General features: G+C 35.0%; 2 protein-coding genes across 3 annotated transcripts in view; both read left to right on the forward strand.

Annotated features, from left to right (window-relative positions):
• LOC107718207 (MAP kinase-activated protein kinase 2-like) overlaps positions 1–8,372 on the forward strand; it is a 13,882-nt gene extending 5,510 nt beyond the window's left edge. Inside the window, exons 2-9 of the mRNA XM_016525187.1 lie at positions 4,299–4,438; positions 5,599–5,678; positions 6,176–6,255; positions 6,387–6,513; positions 6,688–6,763; positions 6,882–7,006; positions 7,698–7,783; positions 7,870–8,372. Coding sequence (XP_016380673.1) covers positions 4,299–4,438; positions 5,599–5,678; positions 6,176–6,255; positions 6,387–6,513; positions 6,688–6,763; positions 6,882–7,006; positions 7,698–7,783; positions 7,870–7,977 — 822 coding nt within the window. The 3' untranslated portion in view covers positions 7,978–8,372. The remainder of the gene's footprint in view (positions 1–4,298; positions 4,439–5,598; positions 5,679–6,175; positions 6,256–6,386; positions 6,514–6,687; positions 6,764–6,881; positions 7,007–7,697; positions 7,784–7,869) is intronic.
• A 5,356-nt stretch (positions 8,373–13,728) lies between these two features.
• Positions 13,729–21,454, forward strand: part of LOC107718206 (6-phosphofructo-2-kinase/fructose-2,6-bisphosphatase 4-like) — a 12,939-nt gene continuing 5,213 nt past the window's right edge. The window contains exons 1-7 of one of the 2 annotated variants that reach the window (XM_016525185.1): positions 13,729–13,884; positions 19,746–19,862; positions 20,015–20,111; positions 20,226–20,292; positions 20,427–20,501; positions 20,725–20,781; positions 20,863–20,984. In XM_016525185.1, the coding sequence (XP_016380671.1) occupies positions 13,836–13,884; positions 19,746–19,862; positions 20,015–20,111; positions 20,226–20,292; positions 20,427–20,501; positions 20,725–20,781; positions 20,863–20,984 (584 nt within the window). In that variant the 5' untranslated portion in view covers positions 13,729–13,835. Of the gene's footprint in view, positions 13,885–18,334; positions 18,841–19,745; positions 19,863–20,014; positions 20,112–20,225; positions 20,293–20,426; positions 20,502–20,724; positions 20,782–20,862; positions 20,985–21,454 lie in introns of those variants that run through there. The other variant, XM_016525184.1, reaches the window with a different exon arrangement.

Consider the following 21,454-nt stretch of genomic DNA (forward strand, 5'->3'; position numbering starts at 1 on the left):
GTACAACAGTGAGTGCAAGCTAGATTAAATTGATTATTAAGTTTTAAATATGGTTATTTTTCTTACAAAAATGCATCGATTCGCTACAGGAGGCCTTTGTAAATCCAGGCTAGTCATAAAGCTTGAAACAGTCAATATAGCCATCATGCATTCTGCAATCAATCCCTGCAGAAGTGCTGATGAAATGTCTGTTGCTTATATTGTCTTTTTATGTTTCTGTGAATTCAGCAAACTGATTGATTTCATGGCAAATGCAGTTATGCATTAGTGTACTGGCCTTAATTGAGACCATTGTAATTTGTCGTGGAACTGAATAGATCTGACTAATTTGTAAGCACATGGTCACACATCTGCTTTCTCTCATGAGTAAACTACTGTATATTTTGACATTTTTCAAAGAAAACGTGAAGGGGGCTTGTCTGTGCAAAACCTTCTGCCACAATGCTAGGGTTTTCTGAGTGGTTGCCAGGGCGTTGCTATGTTCTCTACCATCCAAAACTTAGGGGTCAATATGATTTATTTTCTACAAAATAAATTAATGCTTTATTTAGCATGGATGCATTAAATTTATCAAAAGTGATAGTAAATACATTATATTCTAAATACTTTCTATTCATCAATCATGGTTTTCACAAAAAATATTAATATAAAATATTAAGCATCACAACTGATAATAATAAGAAATGTTTATTGAGCATCATATCATAATGATTTCTGAAGGTTCATGTGACACTGAAGACTGGAGTAATGATGCTGAAAATTCAGCTGTGCATCACAGGAATAAATAGCATTTTAAAATATATTAAAATAGAAAAGAGTTATTTTAAATTGTAATAATATTTCACCGTATTTTTTTAGGATGTTCTGAGTGGATGCCAAGTTGTTTCTATGCAGTTTAGTTTAATGCTTAACCTTAATAAGTATGTGAACAATAACAGTAATACTTTTCTTTGAAAACACCACTATGTGTTCTTTGTAAGTTTACATGTTTGTTAGCGCCAGACAGTGCTCGCATTCATAATAGTAGATGCTGTCGCTCCTTAGAAATTAATCCTTTAACATGATTACCCATAAAGCTTATGCAGCAAAACCAATGCACATGTGATTTATTGTGTATGTGTGTTATCTGATACTCTCGTGGTTTTCTTTCAACCACAACTTCTATTATTGTTGTAAAAGGATTTTCCTGACGTCTGTGTCACTGTGATTCTACAGCAGTTTTTTGTAGGTGGTTCCTGTATCTCTGAATCAGGACTGAACTATAAAGATTACTCCAGTCAGTCATTTACAACACTGCCCTTGAAACTCCAGCCCACAGGCTTCTCTGTTAAATGACTCAAACTGTCTTTCGACTGCTGTTAGTCGGAAAGCTAACGCAACACATCTCTTTTTCACCTCCACACACACATATATACACACATTATGAACTTTTGGTTATCAGCTGCAGAGCCAGAGACAACGTGGGTGGGGGTCAAATCAAATTGCATGCATTTCACACCTCTGCAAGTGGTTCAAACAGCTTTTGGGCTTTAATTGATAGAAATTAAAACCAGAACCCCATTTCTATTTGCTTGCATGTAAACAATTGCTAAACTTTTTTAAAGTGTGTAAATGGAAATAGCACGTTTCTTTGCTAGTAATTAGTTTTACGTGGTGACATCTGCCTTAACTGGTTTTATTCAAGTCAAAAATAGTTTTATAATTTGACAGAATTAACACCAAGAGTAATAAACACAAAAGATATTTTAGAATTGTCTCAGTTTTTTTCCACCCTTCAGTGAAAGTCAATGACTGACTTTTTGATTTAGTGGACAATGACTTTTGAAATATTCTTCAGAATATCTTCTTTCATGATCCGCAGAAGAAAGACATAAAGTCATACAGGTTTTGCTGAAAATTCAGCTGTGCATCACAGGAATAAATTGCATTTTAAAATATATTAAAATAGAAAAGAGTTATTTTAAATTGTAATAATATTTCACCGTATTTTTTTAGGATGTTCTGAGTGGATGCCAAGTTGTTTCTATGCAGTTTAGTTTAATGCTTAACCTTAATAAGTATGTGAACAATAACAGTAATACTTTTCTTTGAAAACACCACTATGTGTTCTTTGTAAGTTTACATGTTTGTTAGCGCCAGACAGTGCTCGCATTCATAATAGTAGATGCTGTCGCTCCTTAGAAATTAATCCTTTAACATGATTACCCATAAAGCTTATGCAGCAAAACCAATGCACATGTGATTTATTGTGTATGTGTGTTATCTGATACTCTCGTGGTTTTCTTTCAACCACAACTTCTATTATTGTTGTAAAAGGATTTTCCTGACGTCTGTGTCACTGTGATTCTACAGCAGTTTTTTGTAGGTGGTTCCTGTATCTCTGAATCAGGACTGAACTATAAAGATTACTCCAGTCAGTCATTTACAACACTGCCCTTGAAACTCCAGCCCACAGGCTTCTCTGTTAAATGACTCAAACTGTCTTTCGACTGCTGTTAGTCGGAAAGCTAACGCAACACATCTCTTTTTCACCTCCACACACACATATATACACACATTATGAACTTTTGGTTATCAGCTGCAGAGCCAGAGACAACGTGGGTGGGGGTCAAATCAAATTGCATGCATTTCACACCTCTGCAAGTGGTTCAAACAGCTTTTGGGCTTTAATTGATAGAAATTAAAACCAGAACCCCATTTCTATTTGCTTGCATGTAAACAATTGCTAAACTTTTTTAAAGTGTGTAAATGGAAATAGCACGTTTCTTTGCTAGTAATTAGTTTTACGTGGTGACATCTGCCTTAACTGGTTTTATTCAAGTCAAAAATAGTTTTATAATTTGACAGAATTAACACCAAGAGTAATAAACACAAAAGATATTTTAGAATTGTCTCAGTTTTTTTCCACCCTTCAGTGAAAGTCAATGACTGACTTTTTGATTTAGTGGACAATGACTTTTGAAATATTCTTCAGAATATCTTCTTTCATGATCCGCAGAAGAAAGACATAAAGTCATACAGGTTTGGAACAATGTGTGGGTGTGTAAATGGTGACAGTATTTTCTCTTTTTGGGTTCCCCCCACTACTTTAAATGAATAGTTCACCCAAAAATGAAAATCTACTGAAAATATACTCACCCTTGGGTGATCCAAGATCTAGATGAGTTTGAACAGATTTTGAGAAGTTTAGCATTACATCAATTGTTCACCAATGGATCGTCTGCAGTGAATGGGTGCCGTCAGAATGAAAGTTCAAACAGACTCGTATTAAAGTTAAAATGGTTTAATGATGAATTTGTTTATTACAAACCCACAGCTTCTCACTTCACAAGACATTAATTGATAGACTGGAGTCATGTGGATTACTCGTTTTTATCTGCTGTTTGAACTCTTATTCTGACGGCACCCATTCACTGCAGAGGATCCAAATCTGTTCATTTTTGGGTGAACTATTCCTTTAAGACTTCCTGTGTGATTTTAAGCTATCTTGGTTTTGTAAATACCTGCTGACATCACTAAACTATTTATGAAAATACTACAGTCAATATCAATTGATCATAGACATCGTGTTGCCTAAAAGGGACACAAAACACTAAAAGGCTCTTAACCAAGAGGTTACACTGGGTGTTACTGCAGTGGAAGGTTTCAGGCCCCAAAAATACGCTCTGATGGGATGCATGTGCAATGTCAAGGTCTCAAACTGTTCCAGTGCACGCCGCTTGTTTGACGTCCCACTTAGGGGGAGAGAAAGGACGAGCACACAGTGAAAACAATTAATTACTTTCTGTACTGACTCTGTGTGGTAAATTGCATAATATGAATAGAAATTTTCTTTTCTTTTAGATGAAACAAGCTATTGCATAACTGTTCTTCTTTAATGGGTAGCAAGCAATGTTCCAGGTTCAAAACAATGCTGTCTATTACCACAGATAAAAAGGCCATAGATGATGTGAACAAATATATATTTTTTAAATGTTCTGTTTAAAATTCAATATTTATATATATTTAATATATTACGTAATTTTTTGTATTTAATTTTAACATTTATTTTTGTATTTAATTTTAATTAAAATGTATTCGTTGATGAATAAAAAGTTCAAAACAGCTTTTATTTGAAATATATATCTTGTGCAACATTATAAATGTCTTTAGATCAGTTTAATGCATCCTTTCTGAATAAAAGTAATGATTTCATTAAAAAAATCATACTGACCCAAACGTTTGAACAGTAGTGTATACATTTTTCTAAAATATGAAAGACTTGACAAGTGTGCATCTTTTTTTTCTCATTTCTTTAGATTCTGTATGAGTGTCCCAAAGCCCAAAGAGAAGTGGAACTGCACTGGCGAGTATCTGGAGGGCCACATATAGTTCGGATCCTCAGCCTCTATGAAAACATGTATCGTGGGAAAAAGTGTCTTCTCATAATTATGGAATGGTGAGTCCTGTCAGTGGTAAAACATAATTTCCCATCATAAAAATAACTTCCCATGCCAAAAATAGTACAGCTCTTTAGTCAACGTCCTTTACTAGTGACATTTCTTTTTTATAAAGACACAACAGGAAAAACAACATATTGCTGTGGGTTTTTTTCCTGTATTTTTGCAGCCAGTGATATCATGTGATCTTGTGTCTCAGTCTTGTTCTGAATGAACAATGGTTTCAGTTCTCTTTTTCACTGGTAATATCTCAATGATTTTTATTTTATTTTATTCTCGTATGTTTGGACTGCATTGCTTCAGTAACAGCATACACAAGACTTTAAAAGCGTCATAAAAATGTGCTGATGTTTTTCTTATTGGGACATATTAAATGGCTTTTCCCTATTTGTTAAATAGCCAGTAGATTTAGGGGATGGGACATTCTCATTCTAGATAACGTTTTCTTAGACTGAAATTGGTGCAGTCCAACATGAGTCATTCATTTTCCAGAAAAGACAGCCTGTAAATTCTTAAAGCAACAAGTGAATTCTGCCAGCTTTCACACAGACAACCTCAAAGCTAATAGACATGGACTAAAAAAGTGTACTATGAATTTTAACATTATTTTAGTATATGACAAATGGTGCACTGTTAATGCCCGGGTTTTTGTTTGTCTTTTGTTGTTGTGGTCGTTCATTCATTCTAGCAGTTTTGTCACGATGTCTTATAAACTTTTGTCTGTTTGTGAGGTTGATGCTGTATCAATTGTCCTGTGAAGGGACAAATAAAGATTTACTACTACTACTACTAAAAATCACAAAATTTAGATTTTGATTCCATGCTGTTTAATCAAACAGTGGCTTTGAGTGTTGTATTAAGTGGCTGTGATGTGCTTTATCTGAGGTGGTTGAGCAGTGAGAGCAGCACTCAGAGGAGCAGAGAGGGACTGTCCTTGTCCATCATTCACAGAGACAAACTCATTTCCTATATCCCTCTTGCTTTTGCACATTTTGGCAATAATATGATTCACATCATTTTTATAACCATAAAGCCAAGTTGTTGTTTTCACATGCTCAGCTGGGAAAGAAACTCAGCTTATTGTGATTGTGTATTTGTGCATTAAGCCGTATAATTAGAAAATGTGTGTGTGTGTGTGTGTGTGTGTGTGTTGTGTCAGTATGGAGGGGGGAGAGCTCTTCAGCAGAATTCAGGCCAGAGGAGAACCTAAACTCTTTCTACTGCCACCAATTTTACATGGTCATAATGAGGTTTAAAAGTTATTTAGTTGGTCTATATATATATATATATATATATACAGTATATATAAACAACTATAATATGAATATATTGCTTGTTTAGTTAGTTATTTCCCCATGCAATATCAGTTTAGTTTAATAGTTTATTAGTTAGCAATAAATATATTAATTCCCCTATATACTTTCTGTTGTTTAGTAAGTTTAGTAACTATAAATATGGTTATGATGAAGTTATTTCCCATGTTCCGTTGGTTGATTAGTTAGTAGAGTTATGATTATGATTTTGATTATGATTCGATTTCAGTTAGTTAGTTAGTAAGTTAGTTAAGTAGTCAGTCATTTTTTGAAGAAGCCACTGAATTGTAAACTTGGCTGATATTTTGAGACAGGAACTGAATAGTAGAGATAATTGAAGTTCATTCTTCTCTTACACTTATAATCATGAAATGACATCCGAGGCAGCAGTCACACTGTATTCCCTCTGTTCTGTGCCTGCAGAGGCATCTGAGATCATGAGAGACATCGGCACAGCCATCCAGTATCTGCACAACATGAACATTGCACACAGAGACATCAAGGTAACATGATTGTTACAAGTACTACCACCTGTAAGAATAAGAATAACATTATATTCAAGTCAGATATTCAGGAAAATGGGATCTTTGTGTCATTGTTGACAATATTTTGAGCATCTCTATACCCTCCTCAGCCAGAGAACCTGCTCTACACTAATAAAGAAGACACCGGAGTTCTCAAACTAACAGACTTTGGCTTTGCTAAAGAGACTTCACTGCATAACCTATTACAGACGCCCTGCTTTACGCCGTATTATGTAGGTCAGTGAGATGAATGCCACTCTTATCATGAGAGGTACATTCTTTACCTCTCTTTAAACAGACTAAGACTGAGTTTTGTTTGTATATGTAGTGTAAACAGAATAACACTTGGTGTACTAATGCAAACTAATGTGTGTGTTTTTTTTTTGTATATATATATATATGTGTCTCCAGCACCAGAGGTTTTAGGCCCTGAGAAATATGACAAATCATGTGATATGTGGTCTCTGGGCGTGATCATGTACATCCTGTGAGTATAACGACTCTGCCTGGTGCTACCTTAAGTGGTAAATTAAAGCTGTGGTGTACATCATTTTAAACGTCTAAACTAGCTGAAACTGCTTTGTTCCTCTTTATGTTGCATGAAGGCTGTGTGGATTCCCACCGTTCTACTCCAACACAGGACAGGCCATTTCACCGGGAATGAAGCGGCGTATTCGCATGGGCCAGTACGAGTTTCCCAACCCAGAGTGGGCTGAAGTGTCTGAGGAGGGTGAGATGCATTTTATGTCTTATTTTGCACCCAGTCAAACTTCATGTTGCCTGGTCACCACCAGAGGGCAGTATCACTTTTGTTTTTTTATTGCCATCTTCATGACTACATGTAATCATGGATGGAATATATAACATGCATGGTTATATATATAATTATAGTTTTCAATATTTCAGTGCAAAGTACATTTTTTTGGCATATTTATTCTACTTTGTTTTTTTTATTGCCTTTTTCAGTTATTTTATTGTATTTAATTTATTGAGCATTAGAAACATATTCATACAGTTAGAAATATATATTGAATATTGAGTAATATAATAATAATTATAATCGCACGTAGATTATGTCTAATAATTAATTATGTCTAATAATACATTCTGCTTAATTTTCATACTTACATTCTTAAATGCTAGTCAGCAGCGTTGTCCTATGTGTACTTGTGACGGCACAAGAGAACAATCCAAAATTGTATTTTATGGAACGGAACATACAGATATTCTGACTGTGTTTGTAAATTCACTCTGGCTCTCAGTTCTGTTCACACTGGTGTTTGATCCAGTATTTCCCAACCTATTCTTGTACCCCTACAGCCGTGTCTGTAATGCTCAAGTAGCCTAAAACACTGATCTAGATTATGGGGACCTAAACAGTCATGTTCCCCTTACGGATATATAATATTCTTCTCCTCCAGCCAAACAGTTGATTCACCAGCTATTAAAGACCGACCCTAATGAAAGAATGACCATTGAACAATTCATGAACCACCCCTGGATCATTGTGAGTATTTCAGCTGATTGTATGTGTTTCTTTGGATATATTTGCTCTGCATATACAAGGATCCAACACTGAAATGTTTCTTTTAGCAATCCATGGTGGTTCCCCAAACGCCTCTCCACACCACACGAGTGCTGACAGAAGACAGCGAGATGTGGGACGAGGTCAAGGTGAGCACAGGATGCACTGCCCATTGAAAGAATTACACTACCTGTTTAGAATAATATCCAAATATCATTGAAGTGTCTTTTTCATTCTGTTTTGTTATTTTTATGTAATATCTGACGCTGAAGAATGGTAACGCTCTGTGAATGCATTATTTTCTGTAATACCATCTGTATCCTCAAGAGGGAGCCACACAACAGAATAAAAACAACTCAACTCAGTTCATTTTCATCAAAGTAACTGTATTGCCACAGTATATATACAGTGCGTAACAAACTTATTAGACCACCACTACCCAATGTAAGGTGTGTGCCACAGCTTACAAAACAGTATTGGTGATTACCAAAATCATGTTTCTGTAATGGTTAATCCACCAGTATGTGTAAGCTCTTTAGTCACAGTAGTGTTTCTAATGCTAAATTGTTGTTATCCATGATTATTGTTGTTATCCATGAATTTTAAAATTTACTGTTTTAGTAGGCAGATAAAATAGTAAAGCACTTAATTTTTTTATTCAGATGCCCAATTAATTACAGTCAATAACAACAGAGACTCATGAACCACTATCTCAAAAAAAGCTATATATGTATCTATGCTATTTAAACAAATCACTATTATTATTATTATTGATGATTTGTTATCCATGAATTTTAAAATTTACTGTTTTAGTAGGCAGATAAAATAGTAAAGCACTTAATTTTTTTATTCAGATGCCCAATTAATTACAGTCAATAACAACAGAGACTCATGAACCACTATCTCAAAAAAAGCTATATATGTATCTATGCTATTTAATTAAACAAATATTATTATTATTATTGATGATGATGAATATGTTTAAATTGTACACACAAACACACAATAATAATAATAATATATAACATTTATGTTATGCTATTTAAATATATAGAATTAAAAAATTCAGCCATTTAAATAAATCATCATTATTATTATTATTAGTGATTATTTGTAATTGCATACATGTACATATTTTATATATTTTATTAATAATAATAATGCTGATATTGATAATAAAAGTAAAAACAAATATATATATATATATATATATGAAAAACTACTTTTTATGTTATACTATTTACATTTTTTCATCTTTTTTTTTTTTTTTTTTTTTTTTTTTTTTTTTTTAAGATTTTGAATAATTGGAGGGAATGCACATGTGCACAGAGGAAGTCCTTGTTTCTACCACCAGCAGTGAAGAAGACTTTAAAAAGCTGCTTTAAAATCCTTCAGCTGTGTGTGTTTGTGTGTATGCTGTATGTGAGTGTTCATTAAGGTTTACATGTCTTTTTTGTGTACTAATCTATTACTTGATGCGCACTATTCACACTATGTCTGTTATATATGTGTATTTGTATAAGATGTTTTTCTATGTGTCTTATCACTCTGATCATGCAGGTCACTCCAGAGACTTAAAGGAATAGTTCACACAAAAGAAAATTGCTGAAAATGTACTCACCCTCAGGTCATTCAAGATGCAGATGAGTTTGTTTCTTCATCAGAACAGATTTGGAGAAATTCAGCATTACACTTGCTCACCAATGGATCCTCTGCAGTGAATGGGTGCCGTCAGAATGAGAGTCCAAACAGCTGATAAAAACATCACAATACTCCACATGTAATCCACACCACTCCAGTCTATCAATGAATGTCTTTTGAAGTGAAAAGCTGCGTGTTTGTAAGAAACAAATCCATGTTTTTAAAACTGATCTACATCTTGGATGGCTTGAAGGGGTGAGTACATTTTCAGAAATGTTTCATTTTTTGGTGAACTGTTCCTTTAATTTGATGTTGTTTTGGGCTTTTGTTATTGGCCCTTTTTACTGCAAATAAAAATTCTAAATGCATTTCCAGAAGAATTGTATGACTGTTTTAGAAGTGTTTCACAATATTCCTTGTGTTGCGAGATGTGGTGCTTTTTGATGCAGTGAGTCATTTCCTGAACCTGAATTTATTATCAACATCTGCATAACTAAAGACTTGACCTCAGAAATTTTCTACAGGCATCATTCCTTAGTGGACCAGTCAGTTCTAGAGAAGCTGACATCCACATACTAGATCTCTCCTTCCACCATCTCAAACATTCAGCTGTTTAATGTTTTGGTTGCCAGAATTTGCATTAGCCAGATATAATTACCCATTCAGCCTATTATTATGATGAAATACTAGGATTTCCCACAGGTACTTACACTTTTTGTGACGATTATTACTACAAAGCTGAGTAGATTCTGAGAAGGAATGTTTCCCGTTATAACTTTTCAAAAATGTTTCACTGCAGAAAACTGACAGAAAACGCTTCACCTGAAAGCAGCCTGTGCTAAATGCTCTGCTTTCTTTGTGGTCATGCACTGCATGCGGTTTATAAATAACACTTATCACACAGCGTTTTGGTGCAAAGCCAGTAGTAGTCTGGCTGATAGCCGGCCACTTTCTAGTGAACATATTTAGATGACCACTTAACAGTGACCTTTGCCCTAGTTTCCGCCAACTGATGTTTAAGGAACAAGTGCCGCCTGTGCCGAGTCTGTGGTTGAAAACTATTACAGTCAAAACTGTTTTGAAACGGTATTTTGAAATTTTTTGAATAATGACAGTGAACAAGTTACTGCAATCACAATCATAAACTATTACTATACGTTTTATTTTTCGCAATATACAAGACAGTGACATCCACACTCAAAATGTATGAAAATGTCAAACAGTGATATTGATTTTAAAGAAATACAGCATAAACACCCTTTTCTAGCACATTTCATGACAAGAATTTGTTAAATTACAAAACAATAGATGAACTGCTCAAAATTATGACAAAATAGGTGACTTTTTCAGACTACCAGTGTTATTTTGTTTTTGTAAGTAACAAAAATGTATATATATATATATATAGGTAGCAAAGGTAGCTGTGAAAATAAATCTGCATCGTTTATCCTTTTGATCTTTCATTTAAAAATTCACAAAATTCTAACCTAAAACTGAAGTAAAACAATGGAAAGTGGGGGGAAAATCTCATCAAATAAATAGTTTCTCTATTTCACGTTGTCTACAATTATTGGCACCCAATTACTGCAACGTCTTTTCCCCAAGATAACAGCTCTCTTTGAAGTTCCAGTCGTGTCTGACAATGAATATGCTGGAGTTCGTTTTTGGATGAGCGAGGAGGATTTTTCTTGAAACCCTCCCGAAACACATGTGGTGATCAGTGTTGGGGAGTAACTAGTTACATGTAACGGAGTTACGTAATTTAATTACAAAATAAATTTAACTGTAATCAGTTACAGTTACTAAGAAAAAATGTGTAATTAAATTACAGTTACTTATGAAAATGTTAAAGATTACAAAGGAGTTACATCTGAATATTTTCACACACACTCCCACATACAGATTTAATGGATCTGTATGCTTTCCCAAATTGCATTGACTGCTCTAAAATATGAGACACCAATGTTTCAGGAGTTTAGGACACAGAATAGGACACATTTATACGATAACTGTTTTCTTTCCTATTTGGAACAGGAAAGAACAGTTCCTATAACTGTTAGATGCCTTTGTTTCCTGTCATAGTCACAGGGATTGTAGGTGTGGGGAGTGAATGTACAGCGCTGTCTTCCACCTTCAATACCACGACTGAGGTGCCCTTGAGCAAGGCACTGAACCCCCAACTGCTCCCCGGGTGCCGCAGCCACTGCTCCGGGTGTGTGTTCACGGTGTGTGTGTGTTCACTGCTGTGTGTGTGCACTTTGGATGGGATAAATGCAGAGCACTAATTCCGAGTATGGGTCACCATACTTGGCCACATGTCATATGAATTTGGCCTTTGTGTTCCTTATATTTATAATCCTGTGGAACAGGAAGTCATGGCTGGACAATTTCATGCTCCTAGTCACCCTGGCGTGCTAAAAAATGTAAATATGAATTTCTAGGGGTGCCAACAGTTATGGCCAACACGCATTGGAGAAATTTTTTTTTTTCATAATGTGAGTTTCCCCCAGTTTCAATTGATTTTTGTTTTACTTCAATGAAAGGTTAGAATTTTGTGAAATCTTTGAATTAAAGATCAAAAAGATAAACGATGCAGATTTATTGGAGTAACTTTACCAAATCTACACTGGTGTAAATAAAACTTACATATAATCAAATTGGCATTTTACAAAAATTCCTGAATCTCTTTGTTTTGCATAAAAACACCAACTAGCAACGAGATATTCAGACCAATATACTGTATGAACATGGGACAGAGTTTTTTTGTTTTTTTTTACTGTTTTTCATTTCTTATATACTATAATGGTATGAACTGACTCTGTTCAAAACAAATCTATGAGGGTATTTTTCTCAAGAGCACGTCCATGCCGTGAGAGCCAGGAATAGGGGTACGAGTTGTGCAGGGTCACTTATCACTGTGACCTTTATAAAGAATGTTCCGGACAAACATAAAGGTCAGGATCTGTTGACACAAGTTGTGTATTTATTTTCAGCCTTCTCCAACCTTTAATCTGTTATACCTTTATTTTCCTCTCTTGACACTTTAAATATTTCATCAGACTGCCCAAATATTTCAACAATTTGTGCTACTGGCTGCTATATTGTAAATGTAAAAACAGTATGCGGTCTATGGCGAGATCACAAGCTTATGTTGATGTGTGTGTGTGTGTGTGTTTGTGTGCACCAGATCACATTTACATCCTGTTCCCAGGGACTCTTCTTAATTTCATGCCCTGCTTTGTTCCAGTCTGAGCGTAACCGTGACTAGTGTCACACTTTTGCCTTTTTTTTTTTTTACAGCTTACTGGAAAGCACTGCACTTAACAAGCAACAAAAACATTGACTGATACTGACTGCAAGTCAAGCTCAAATCAGCTTTGTTTATTTATAGACATTTGCCATATGAATAGTTATTATCAGACCCGTGTGTCCTGACTTGGGCTGTGTCCACAGCTCTGTCTGTCTTTACTGTGGCTACGTGACAGACATGTTCCATTGTACAGTCTAAATATGTTTTTGAATGCAGAAGTACTGCAGCATCCAGCAGGTCAAGATGTTCCTAATGTAGCCGAGACATCCCGAGAGACAGCGTGTAATTAAACCACCTCTCCTGCATTAGTCGGCCATGTAGGTCTTATTAAATTAGGGTTGAAATGATTCTCCACCTTTAATGGTGTAATTCCTTTTAAAAGCAGTGAATTTAAGTTTCTTTCTTATGAAATCTATATATACCTATAGCTACAACAATAGTACTTTCTATAGGATGTATATAAGATATCTACGTATATCTTATATACATCCTAAGGTCTTATATGAAACATAGATACATCTTTGTATTTAAAACAAACAAATAAAAATATTTAAAAAACAAATCAGATATTTTATTTTCATGTTAGATTATACATATGTATATTTTTTAGTTTTCACCGAAAAATCATGTATAATACTTAATAAAATAAATTACATGTATAGTATAATTTAGTATACATAAATATATAATACTTTCTCCCCATGGTTCTATCTATCTATCTATCAAAAATAAATAAATAAAACACTGTCCTATGAAATTAAATCGTTTTTGGGCGTTCAAAAAAATCCCATCCCTTATCTTTAAACCTGCAAACAAAGGGTTGAGTGCAATCATTGATTAAATTGTAACACATTCCTGTATAACATCTAAAGCATTGCGTAACACTGCGCAACAGTATCAACACAAACTTTCACAAATTTCTTTCTAATGATAGGTGGGTGTGTCCCCTCGCCGCTGCCTCGCAGCGATTGGCTGCGCCACCTGTCAATCAGTGGGTGTGTGCGCTTGTGTTTTCACATACTTCTCCTTTATACCTCAAGGCTCGAGCATCAAAATAAAGCACTAAGACACCAAACGCGGACAATGAGGGGCGCCAGCCGGTCAAAAAACACGCAGGATCTGGATAAGAAGGGTAAGGGACATGAGGTTATGGCTGTTCTCTGGCGGAGGCAGCTGGTATTGTGTGCGCGAGGAGAAAGAAGTAAACAAGACTCTGTCACGTAGGCGCGTGTGCGTTGGGCTCAAGAGTCCACGAGCCGTTTATTTGAACAGTAGCATTATACATATGCCCTGTTAATCATATACTCGCGTAACCTATGCGAGTATAAACCATGCATGTGGTCTAAAAATAAACTAACGCTGTGTTCTGTGTAATGCATTGAATGAATGAAGATAAGCACACAGTGTTTGGGTGATGTGCTGCACGCATTGACATGCACTGATGTCGCATGTGGTGGATTTCTTTGGGTTGTGAAGCGTTTTGTGTATTTTCTCAGGAGTGTTTGTGTTGTGCATGTCATTCATGCTGTACAGGAGTGTGGAGTTGAGGTCAAATCATGGCCATGTTGGTTGCATTACTGACATGGAGGTAAACTGCAGCTTGTCGGGTCGTAAAAATAGCATACTATGACCTAGAGAGAAGACAGAAATCCGAGGCATTCTATAATTAAGGTTATCAGCAAATGAGACCTATTATAACGAACACAGCTGCCATTGCATTTGTTCCAGATTTGTTTAAATGGCTGGAAAATAAGGATGTTGGTGTGTAGTAATTGCTAACAATCTGGGCTGGTATTAAATGGTTGTAGTAGGTTTGTATCCCATAAGTATGAAGTATTGTTCAGTCCATTGTGATGAGAATGACAGTCAGTTTCACATCAGAATTAAAACCAGTATAATGACATATCAGAGATTTTGAACAATGGCAGTTTAACGATTGTTGTACCAATGAGACAAGATAAGCAGCATTTGCGACATATGAATTGGGAGGTTATGAGTTGTTGTTTGTAGAATGATATCAACATATCCCACACCCACTTGTCCACTTTTTAGCCACACCAGACCTAGTTTTCTCTGGAAATCTAAATGCTGATTAATAAGTCAGAATTACTAACTGTGATTCATAGTTTGACAGTAGATTAGTGAATGCATGATTGTTGAGGTTTTGTGGTTTACTAATTTCTCTTGTAGAACAGCTCAATCTCAGTTGCAAGATTTGTCATACGTTTTTATTTTTTCATTTAATAAACAAATGAATCTTAAACAGAAAAATCTGTTACATCAATATGCATATTTGTTTTTAAGTAGAATACATTTTGCAAATGTGAAATTGTCCCTTAATTTAAGCTGATCTATTGATGTGTATGCTGTAAAAAGCAATCTAACATTGTGCAGCCTCATAATCTTAGATGATCTTTTAGCCCTATATCAGTGCAGACTGCACACTGATATAAATATACGCTGTTTCTCACAAATCACTGTTATTTTCAAGCTCTAGTCTGCACACAGCTCAAGTCAAATCCCCTACCCACAGTCCATATCTCTCAGAATGTCTCTTTCTTGCCATCTAGTGGTTGATATGTGTATGAGTATAGCATCATGTCTTTGGCTTTGCTCTCACTTTCAGTATGTAAGAAAGAAAAGGTACTGGCATTTTTTTAAGCCTTAAAATATGTGTTTTTGTAACTGACTGCAACAACTTTGTTTTCTTGAAATGTAGTGTTTTAATGTTTAAGTTTAGGCTGTGTCTATGGTCTTTTACACTGCTAATTTTGAAGGTGAACTTTGACCTAATTTGCATTCTTTTGCATTTTATGTAGCTGTTTTTATTACAAGCATTCTCTTTATATCCAAATGTTATTGTTAAAACAGGTTTTACAAGAGCAGTGTTTCACAGTACCACATCTGGTCAAATCGGACTATCCAAGTTCTAACTTGTCAGCACCTTGCAAAGGCCATTGAAAATCTCCATGATCAGTGTAGCCAGCACTGGTTTGTTTGAACAGTTTAATTGTACCTTTAATTTAATTTAGTAATTTAACTCTGAAACATTCACTGCTGTTCAAAAGTTTGGGATAAGTAAGATTTTGAATGTGTTTTAAAGAAGTCTCTTCTGTTCATCACGGCTGTATTTATTTGACCAAAAATACTGAAAAAAAACAGTTAATGTTGTAAAATATTATTACCATTTAAAATAATGGTTTTCTATTTTAATTTACTTTAAAATATCATTTATTTCTGTGATGCAAAGCTGATTACTCCAGTCTTAAGTGTCACATGATCCTTCAGAAATCATACTAATATTCTGATTTATTATCAATGTTGGAAACAGTTGTGCTTTTTAATATTTTTTTGGAAACTGTGATACTTTTTTCAGGATTATTTGATGAATAATATTAAAAAGAACAGCATTTATTTAAAATATAAATCTTTTCTAACAATATAAGTCTTTATTATCATTTTTTTTAAAAATAATTTAACACATCCTTGCAGAACAAAAGCATTCATTTCTTTCAAAAAAAAAAAGAAAAAGAATATTCTGATTATCAATGTTGGAAACAGTTGTGCTTTTTAATATTTTTTTGGAAACTGTGATACTTTTTTCAGGATTATTTGATGAATAATGTTAAAAAGAACAGCATTTATTTAAAATATAAATCTTTTCTAACAATATAAGTCTTTATTATCATTTAAAAAAAAAAAAATTTAACACATCCTTGCAGAACAAAAGCATTCATTTCTTTCAAAAAAAAAAAGAAAAAGAAAAGAAAGAAAAAAATTACTGACCCCAAACTTTTGAACGGTAGTGTATATTGTTACAAAAGATTTCTTTTTTGAATAAATGCTGTTCTTTTTAACTTTTTATTCATCAAAGAATCCTGAAAAAAGTATCACAGGTTCCAAAAAAATATTAAGCAGCAAAACTCTTTCCAACAGTAATAAATCAGCATTGATAATAAATCATCATATTAGAATGATTTCTGAAGGATCATGTGACACTGAAGACTAGTGTAATGATGCGGAAAATTCAGCTTTGCATCACATGAATAAATTATATTTTAAAGTATATTAAAATAGAAAACCATTATTTTAAATTACAATAATATTTATTTCACAATATTACTGTTTTTTTTCTGTATTTCTGATCAAATAAATACAGCCATGATGAGCAGAAAAGACTTCTTTAAAAGACAGTACAAATCCTACTGATCCCAAACTTTTGAATGGCAGTGTATATATTTTAAATGTATAAATTGATTTAAAATTCATATTAAAACATTCAAATAATTCAAAAAAGAATCATATAAATGTCCAGTACCACATGGTGGCGCTCGGACAAGCACAGTTTCAGAACAATAGAGTTACCGTTACCCTATAACACTTGCTGTATCATATTTAATAGCCTACATCAGTGGTGTAGTGGTGCCTGGAGAAGTGGGTATACTCTTAATTTATGCCCCATGACGTGTGTTATAAACAGTGACGTGTAAAACTAGTCTTGTATATTTAGTTCACCCCGAAATCAGCCAGTAGTATTTGCATATTGTCACTTAACTTCTGCTGCTTGACTTCACGGAGTAAGAATCATTATGAAATTAAAATTTGCCACAGAAGAGGTGCAGATTTTGTATTAGAGCTGTTTTGAATTTACTGTTTGAACGCATTCGTTTACTGGATCCTTGGACTGAAAAGTTGACAGGAGTTTGCCGGTTTTTAAGCTATTGTTTTCGTTGTAATGTACTGATTCAAATTAGTAATCAATAATTAACTATTATTTTACCACTCTGCGCGCATCCCCTTACATGCTCTCGCGCATGAAGAAGCAGCATCTCTGTCTGTCGGCAATCAGCATCCTCTCTGACTGACGGAGCTCGCGCAATAATCAAACTTATTTCAAAGGAAGCGGCGCCACGGTCCTGACCGCATCACTGTCTTTACTGGGTGTTTTTAGGGAATATTTGTATTTTTTACATAGGATTGGATTAGCTATTCATGTGGTGGACTGTCATGATTTTGCCTAATGCAGGACACTAATGAATGATGCGCATCAGAGGGGATTTAGAAGTGGGTATACGCAAAGCCGACTGATAAAGAAGTGGGTATACGCCGTATACCTGCGTATACCCTCCACTACACCACTGGCCTACATTAATTTCTAGGGCCTCTAAATTATCAGCATGATCAAAACTTTGCTGAAAACCCTGTTGTACACAGCCTTCTACATGTCTTCTGTCGACTGATTTTTTTTTTTAGAACGTGAACTGCCCTTTATTATATTGTAATTCTAAAAATATACACCTTCAGGTTTTGGTACACGTCTTTTTGATGTAAAATCTTTAATGTTTTGTATAAAGTAAGCGAAGTAGCTATTAATAACGATAGCCTATAAAAATTATTCTTGCTACATTCTCAGCTCATGACGATTTTTTCGTCTTACTGGAGGCATTTGTACACTAATAATAATGTAATAACAACTTTAATCTAAATAATGGTACCTTACAAATAAATAAATAAATAAATACGCTGGAGCTGTATGGGCTTACATTTCTGCCACAATTCTGCGCGCGAAAGATCACTGCAGCAACCCAGCGCCGAGTAAAGTAGCAGACACCACGCGACCATAGAATGGACGGAAAAATACAGAAAATCTTTTCAACAGCTAAGTTTAAAGTACTATAGAAATATTAAAATTTAGACACTTATATAGACCAAGCCGCTAAACTACTTTATTTTTGGAAACCTCTTCTCTGTCCTTTACTTAATCACCGTATATTTATCTATTCTAATCACTAGGTAAATTATACCAGGCATTACGGTAAAGTGTAGTAGGTGCGCATGTTTTCGTGTCGTTACGGTAGTGTTTCATCTCAACGAGTCTAATGACGTTCTTCGGCGCTGTCTTTAGTGCGCGCTGATGGTTATGGACGCTCGTGTGTAGAGACGACGAATATAATGAATGTAACAGAGGACAGCACGGAGCAATGCGGTAATAGTCTAACCCGAGAGCTCACACAGAATCCTTTAAAGAAAATATGGGTGCCATCCTCCACAAACGGCCTTCCAGAGAGACACATTAGTCAAAGAAAGGGTAAGTGTGGATGAAAGGATGAGCCGGACATTGATGCTGAAGTCAGGTTTAGAGCTGGACTGTGGACAATTCTAGAGGCTCTTTGTTTGATTGCACTTCATTGTTTTAATTAAACGTATCAAATAGACTTATTTGTATTTATGTAACGTTACAACATTCATTAATAACAATTAAAATGGTTACGTAATACTCAATAGTTCATAGTAAATGCATATTCAAATAAACTATAAATATGTAATAATAATATCAATAACAATAATATCAATAATATAAAAATGATATACTTGCATATATAAAATATTTACAGTGCCAATGTTTCATATCGATTCAGCATTCCCACATTTATGGAAAACCTGGAAATGTAAGGGAATTTAAAAATTATGTTTTATAGGCCAGTGAAGGTTATGGAAATTGTTAAAATACATGGATTTTTTTTTTTTAAATCTCTAATTATCACTAATGCTGTGCTCTAAAACATTTCAACGGCTAACTATTGCTCTTGTAAAATTGCTCTGTTTTTGATTTGTTACAGAACGGTTTCAGTACTAAAAAGCTATACTTATTTGAATTTTGGTGTATTTTTAAAAAAAATAGTATAATATGAACCGTGTACAGACCAGCAACACCATATCATGTTCACCCATTTTAAATTGCAGGACTATGTGGACATTGATATGATTATATGCACTTTTATGTGGAGATACTGAAATGACTTCTGTTCTACAATGACAACTCGCAGATTTTATTATAGCAATAAAAAGTTCACCCAAACTGCACATAGACACTTATGTTATTTACACCATATGGTGTGGTGATTGACAGTACACCTGCAGTATGTGGGAAGAATATCATTGTTAAACATTGTTTTTTTTATGAGCTGCTGTTTTTTTTTTTTTTTCTTACAGTATGCATGACCAACTGCCCCACACTTATAGTAACCGTTGGTCTACCAGCCAGAGGAAAGACCTACATCTCCAAGAAACTGACACGCTACCTCAACTGGATTGATGTTCCAACGAAAGGTACGCAGCACTTGCAGTGTGATTAGACTATAAAATGCAGATTTGTGACAGCGGTTGAAATTCTGGCCATGAATTTGCTGTTCCAGATGTGTTGAATATTAGTGGCTTTGCTCATTCTGAAATTGGTTTATCTTGACGTTTTACCCCTGCAGAGTTTAACGTTGGACAGTACAGACGTGAATGTGTGAAGATCTACAAATCCTTTGAGTTCTTTCGGCCAGACAATGAAGAGGGGCTTAAAATTAGGAAGTAAGACATTGCTTTTTATCAGTGGCAACCATTCCAAACGTGAAATGAAACTACTGTTTTTTTGTTTTTTTTAAAGAATGCTTAGAAGCTCATGTGATTCCTTGACTCTTCTAGGCAGTGTGCATTGGCAGCTCTCAATGATGTACGGCAGTTCCTCACAGATGAAGGCGGTCAGGTGGCGGTAAGGAAAGCGTCATTTGTAAACACATTGAATAGAATAGAAAATGTCATGGGTACAAACTAATCTTTCTTTAGTTGCGATTTAACATTTCATTGTTTTTTATGCATTTACCTGTTTTGCTTTACAATCTTCAGGTCTTTGATGCCACAAACACAACAAGAGAAAGGAGAGAGACGATCATCAGATTTGCAGAGCAGAATGGTTTCAAGGTGCTGGAAATGGGATCATTCATTTAAAGGGGTCCTATTATGCTTTTTCACTTTTTCACCTTTAGTTAGTCTGTAATGTTGCTGTTTGAGCATAAAAAAGATCTGCAAAGTTACAAAGCTCAAAGTCCACTTCAAAAGGAGATATTTTATTGAACAGAAATCACTTTTCAAGTGTTTTTCTCATGGGTTCGCTCTTTTAAAACCCTCTTTTCACACCCCTCAGGTTTTCTTCGTGGAATCAGTGTGTGAAGACCCGGATGTTATTGCAGAGAACATCGTGGTAAGTCTCAGAACTGCAGAATATCTTCGATATCTTTATCCCACCTTGTTTTTGGTCTAAATTTGTGGTCTTGGTGTTCAGCAAGTGAAGTTGGGCAGTCCAGACTACACACACTGTAACACAGAAGAGGCCGTTGCAGACTTTATGAAGAGGATCAAATGTTATGAGAACTCTTATCAGCCATTGGATGAGGAGCTGGACAGGTAAATGCCATTTTGGTTCTGCTGAACTTAATTCAATCTATGAATCTATCAATTTCACATTAGGCTTGCCGCGATAGACGGTGTTGACAGTGATACCGGTGTTAAGCCGCAACACCGGTTACGCCACTTGCCCACCACGTCACCGACCCCCACCGTCATTTTGATTTTTTGTAGTAATAAAAATTATTTAGTTCAGTAAAAGAACAGACACTACAATTAAAAACTGAACGTGGCTGCTCAATGCAGCGTGCAGAACGACAGTCGCATCACAGATTAATTTCTCCAGTGAGGAGAGTGAGTCCAGCTGAATGACAAGAAGAGTGAGGTGAGGTGAGACAGACAAGATAATGGCGGATTATTTAGTTTCGAAACGAAATGCAACGCGCCTGTTTGGCAATATTTTGGATTTTGAAAAGCCTGTTGACTTTTGCCGTTTATCTAAGGTGATTTTGGAAGTTTTTTTAAACATT

The sequence above is a fragment of the Sinocyclocheilus rhinocerous genome, unplaced genomic scaffold (assembly GCF_001515625.1).
Source record: "Sinocyclocheilus rhinocerous isolate Xijiao unplaced genomic scaffold, SAMN03320098_v1.1 scaffold1111, whole genome shotgun sequence".
In the NCBI taxonomy this organism is placed as follows: domain Eukaryota; kingdom Metazoa; phylum Chordata; class Actinopteri; order Cypriniformes; family Cyprinidae; genus Sinocyclocheilus; species Sinocyclocheilus rhinocerous.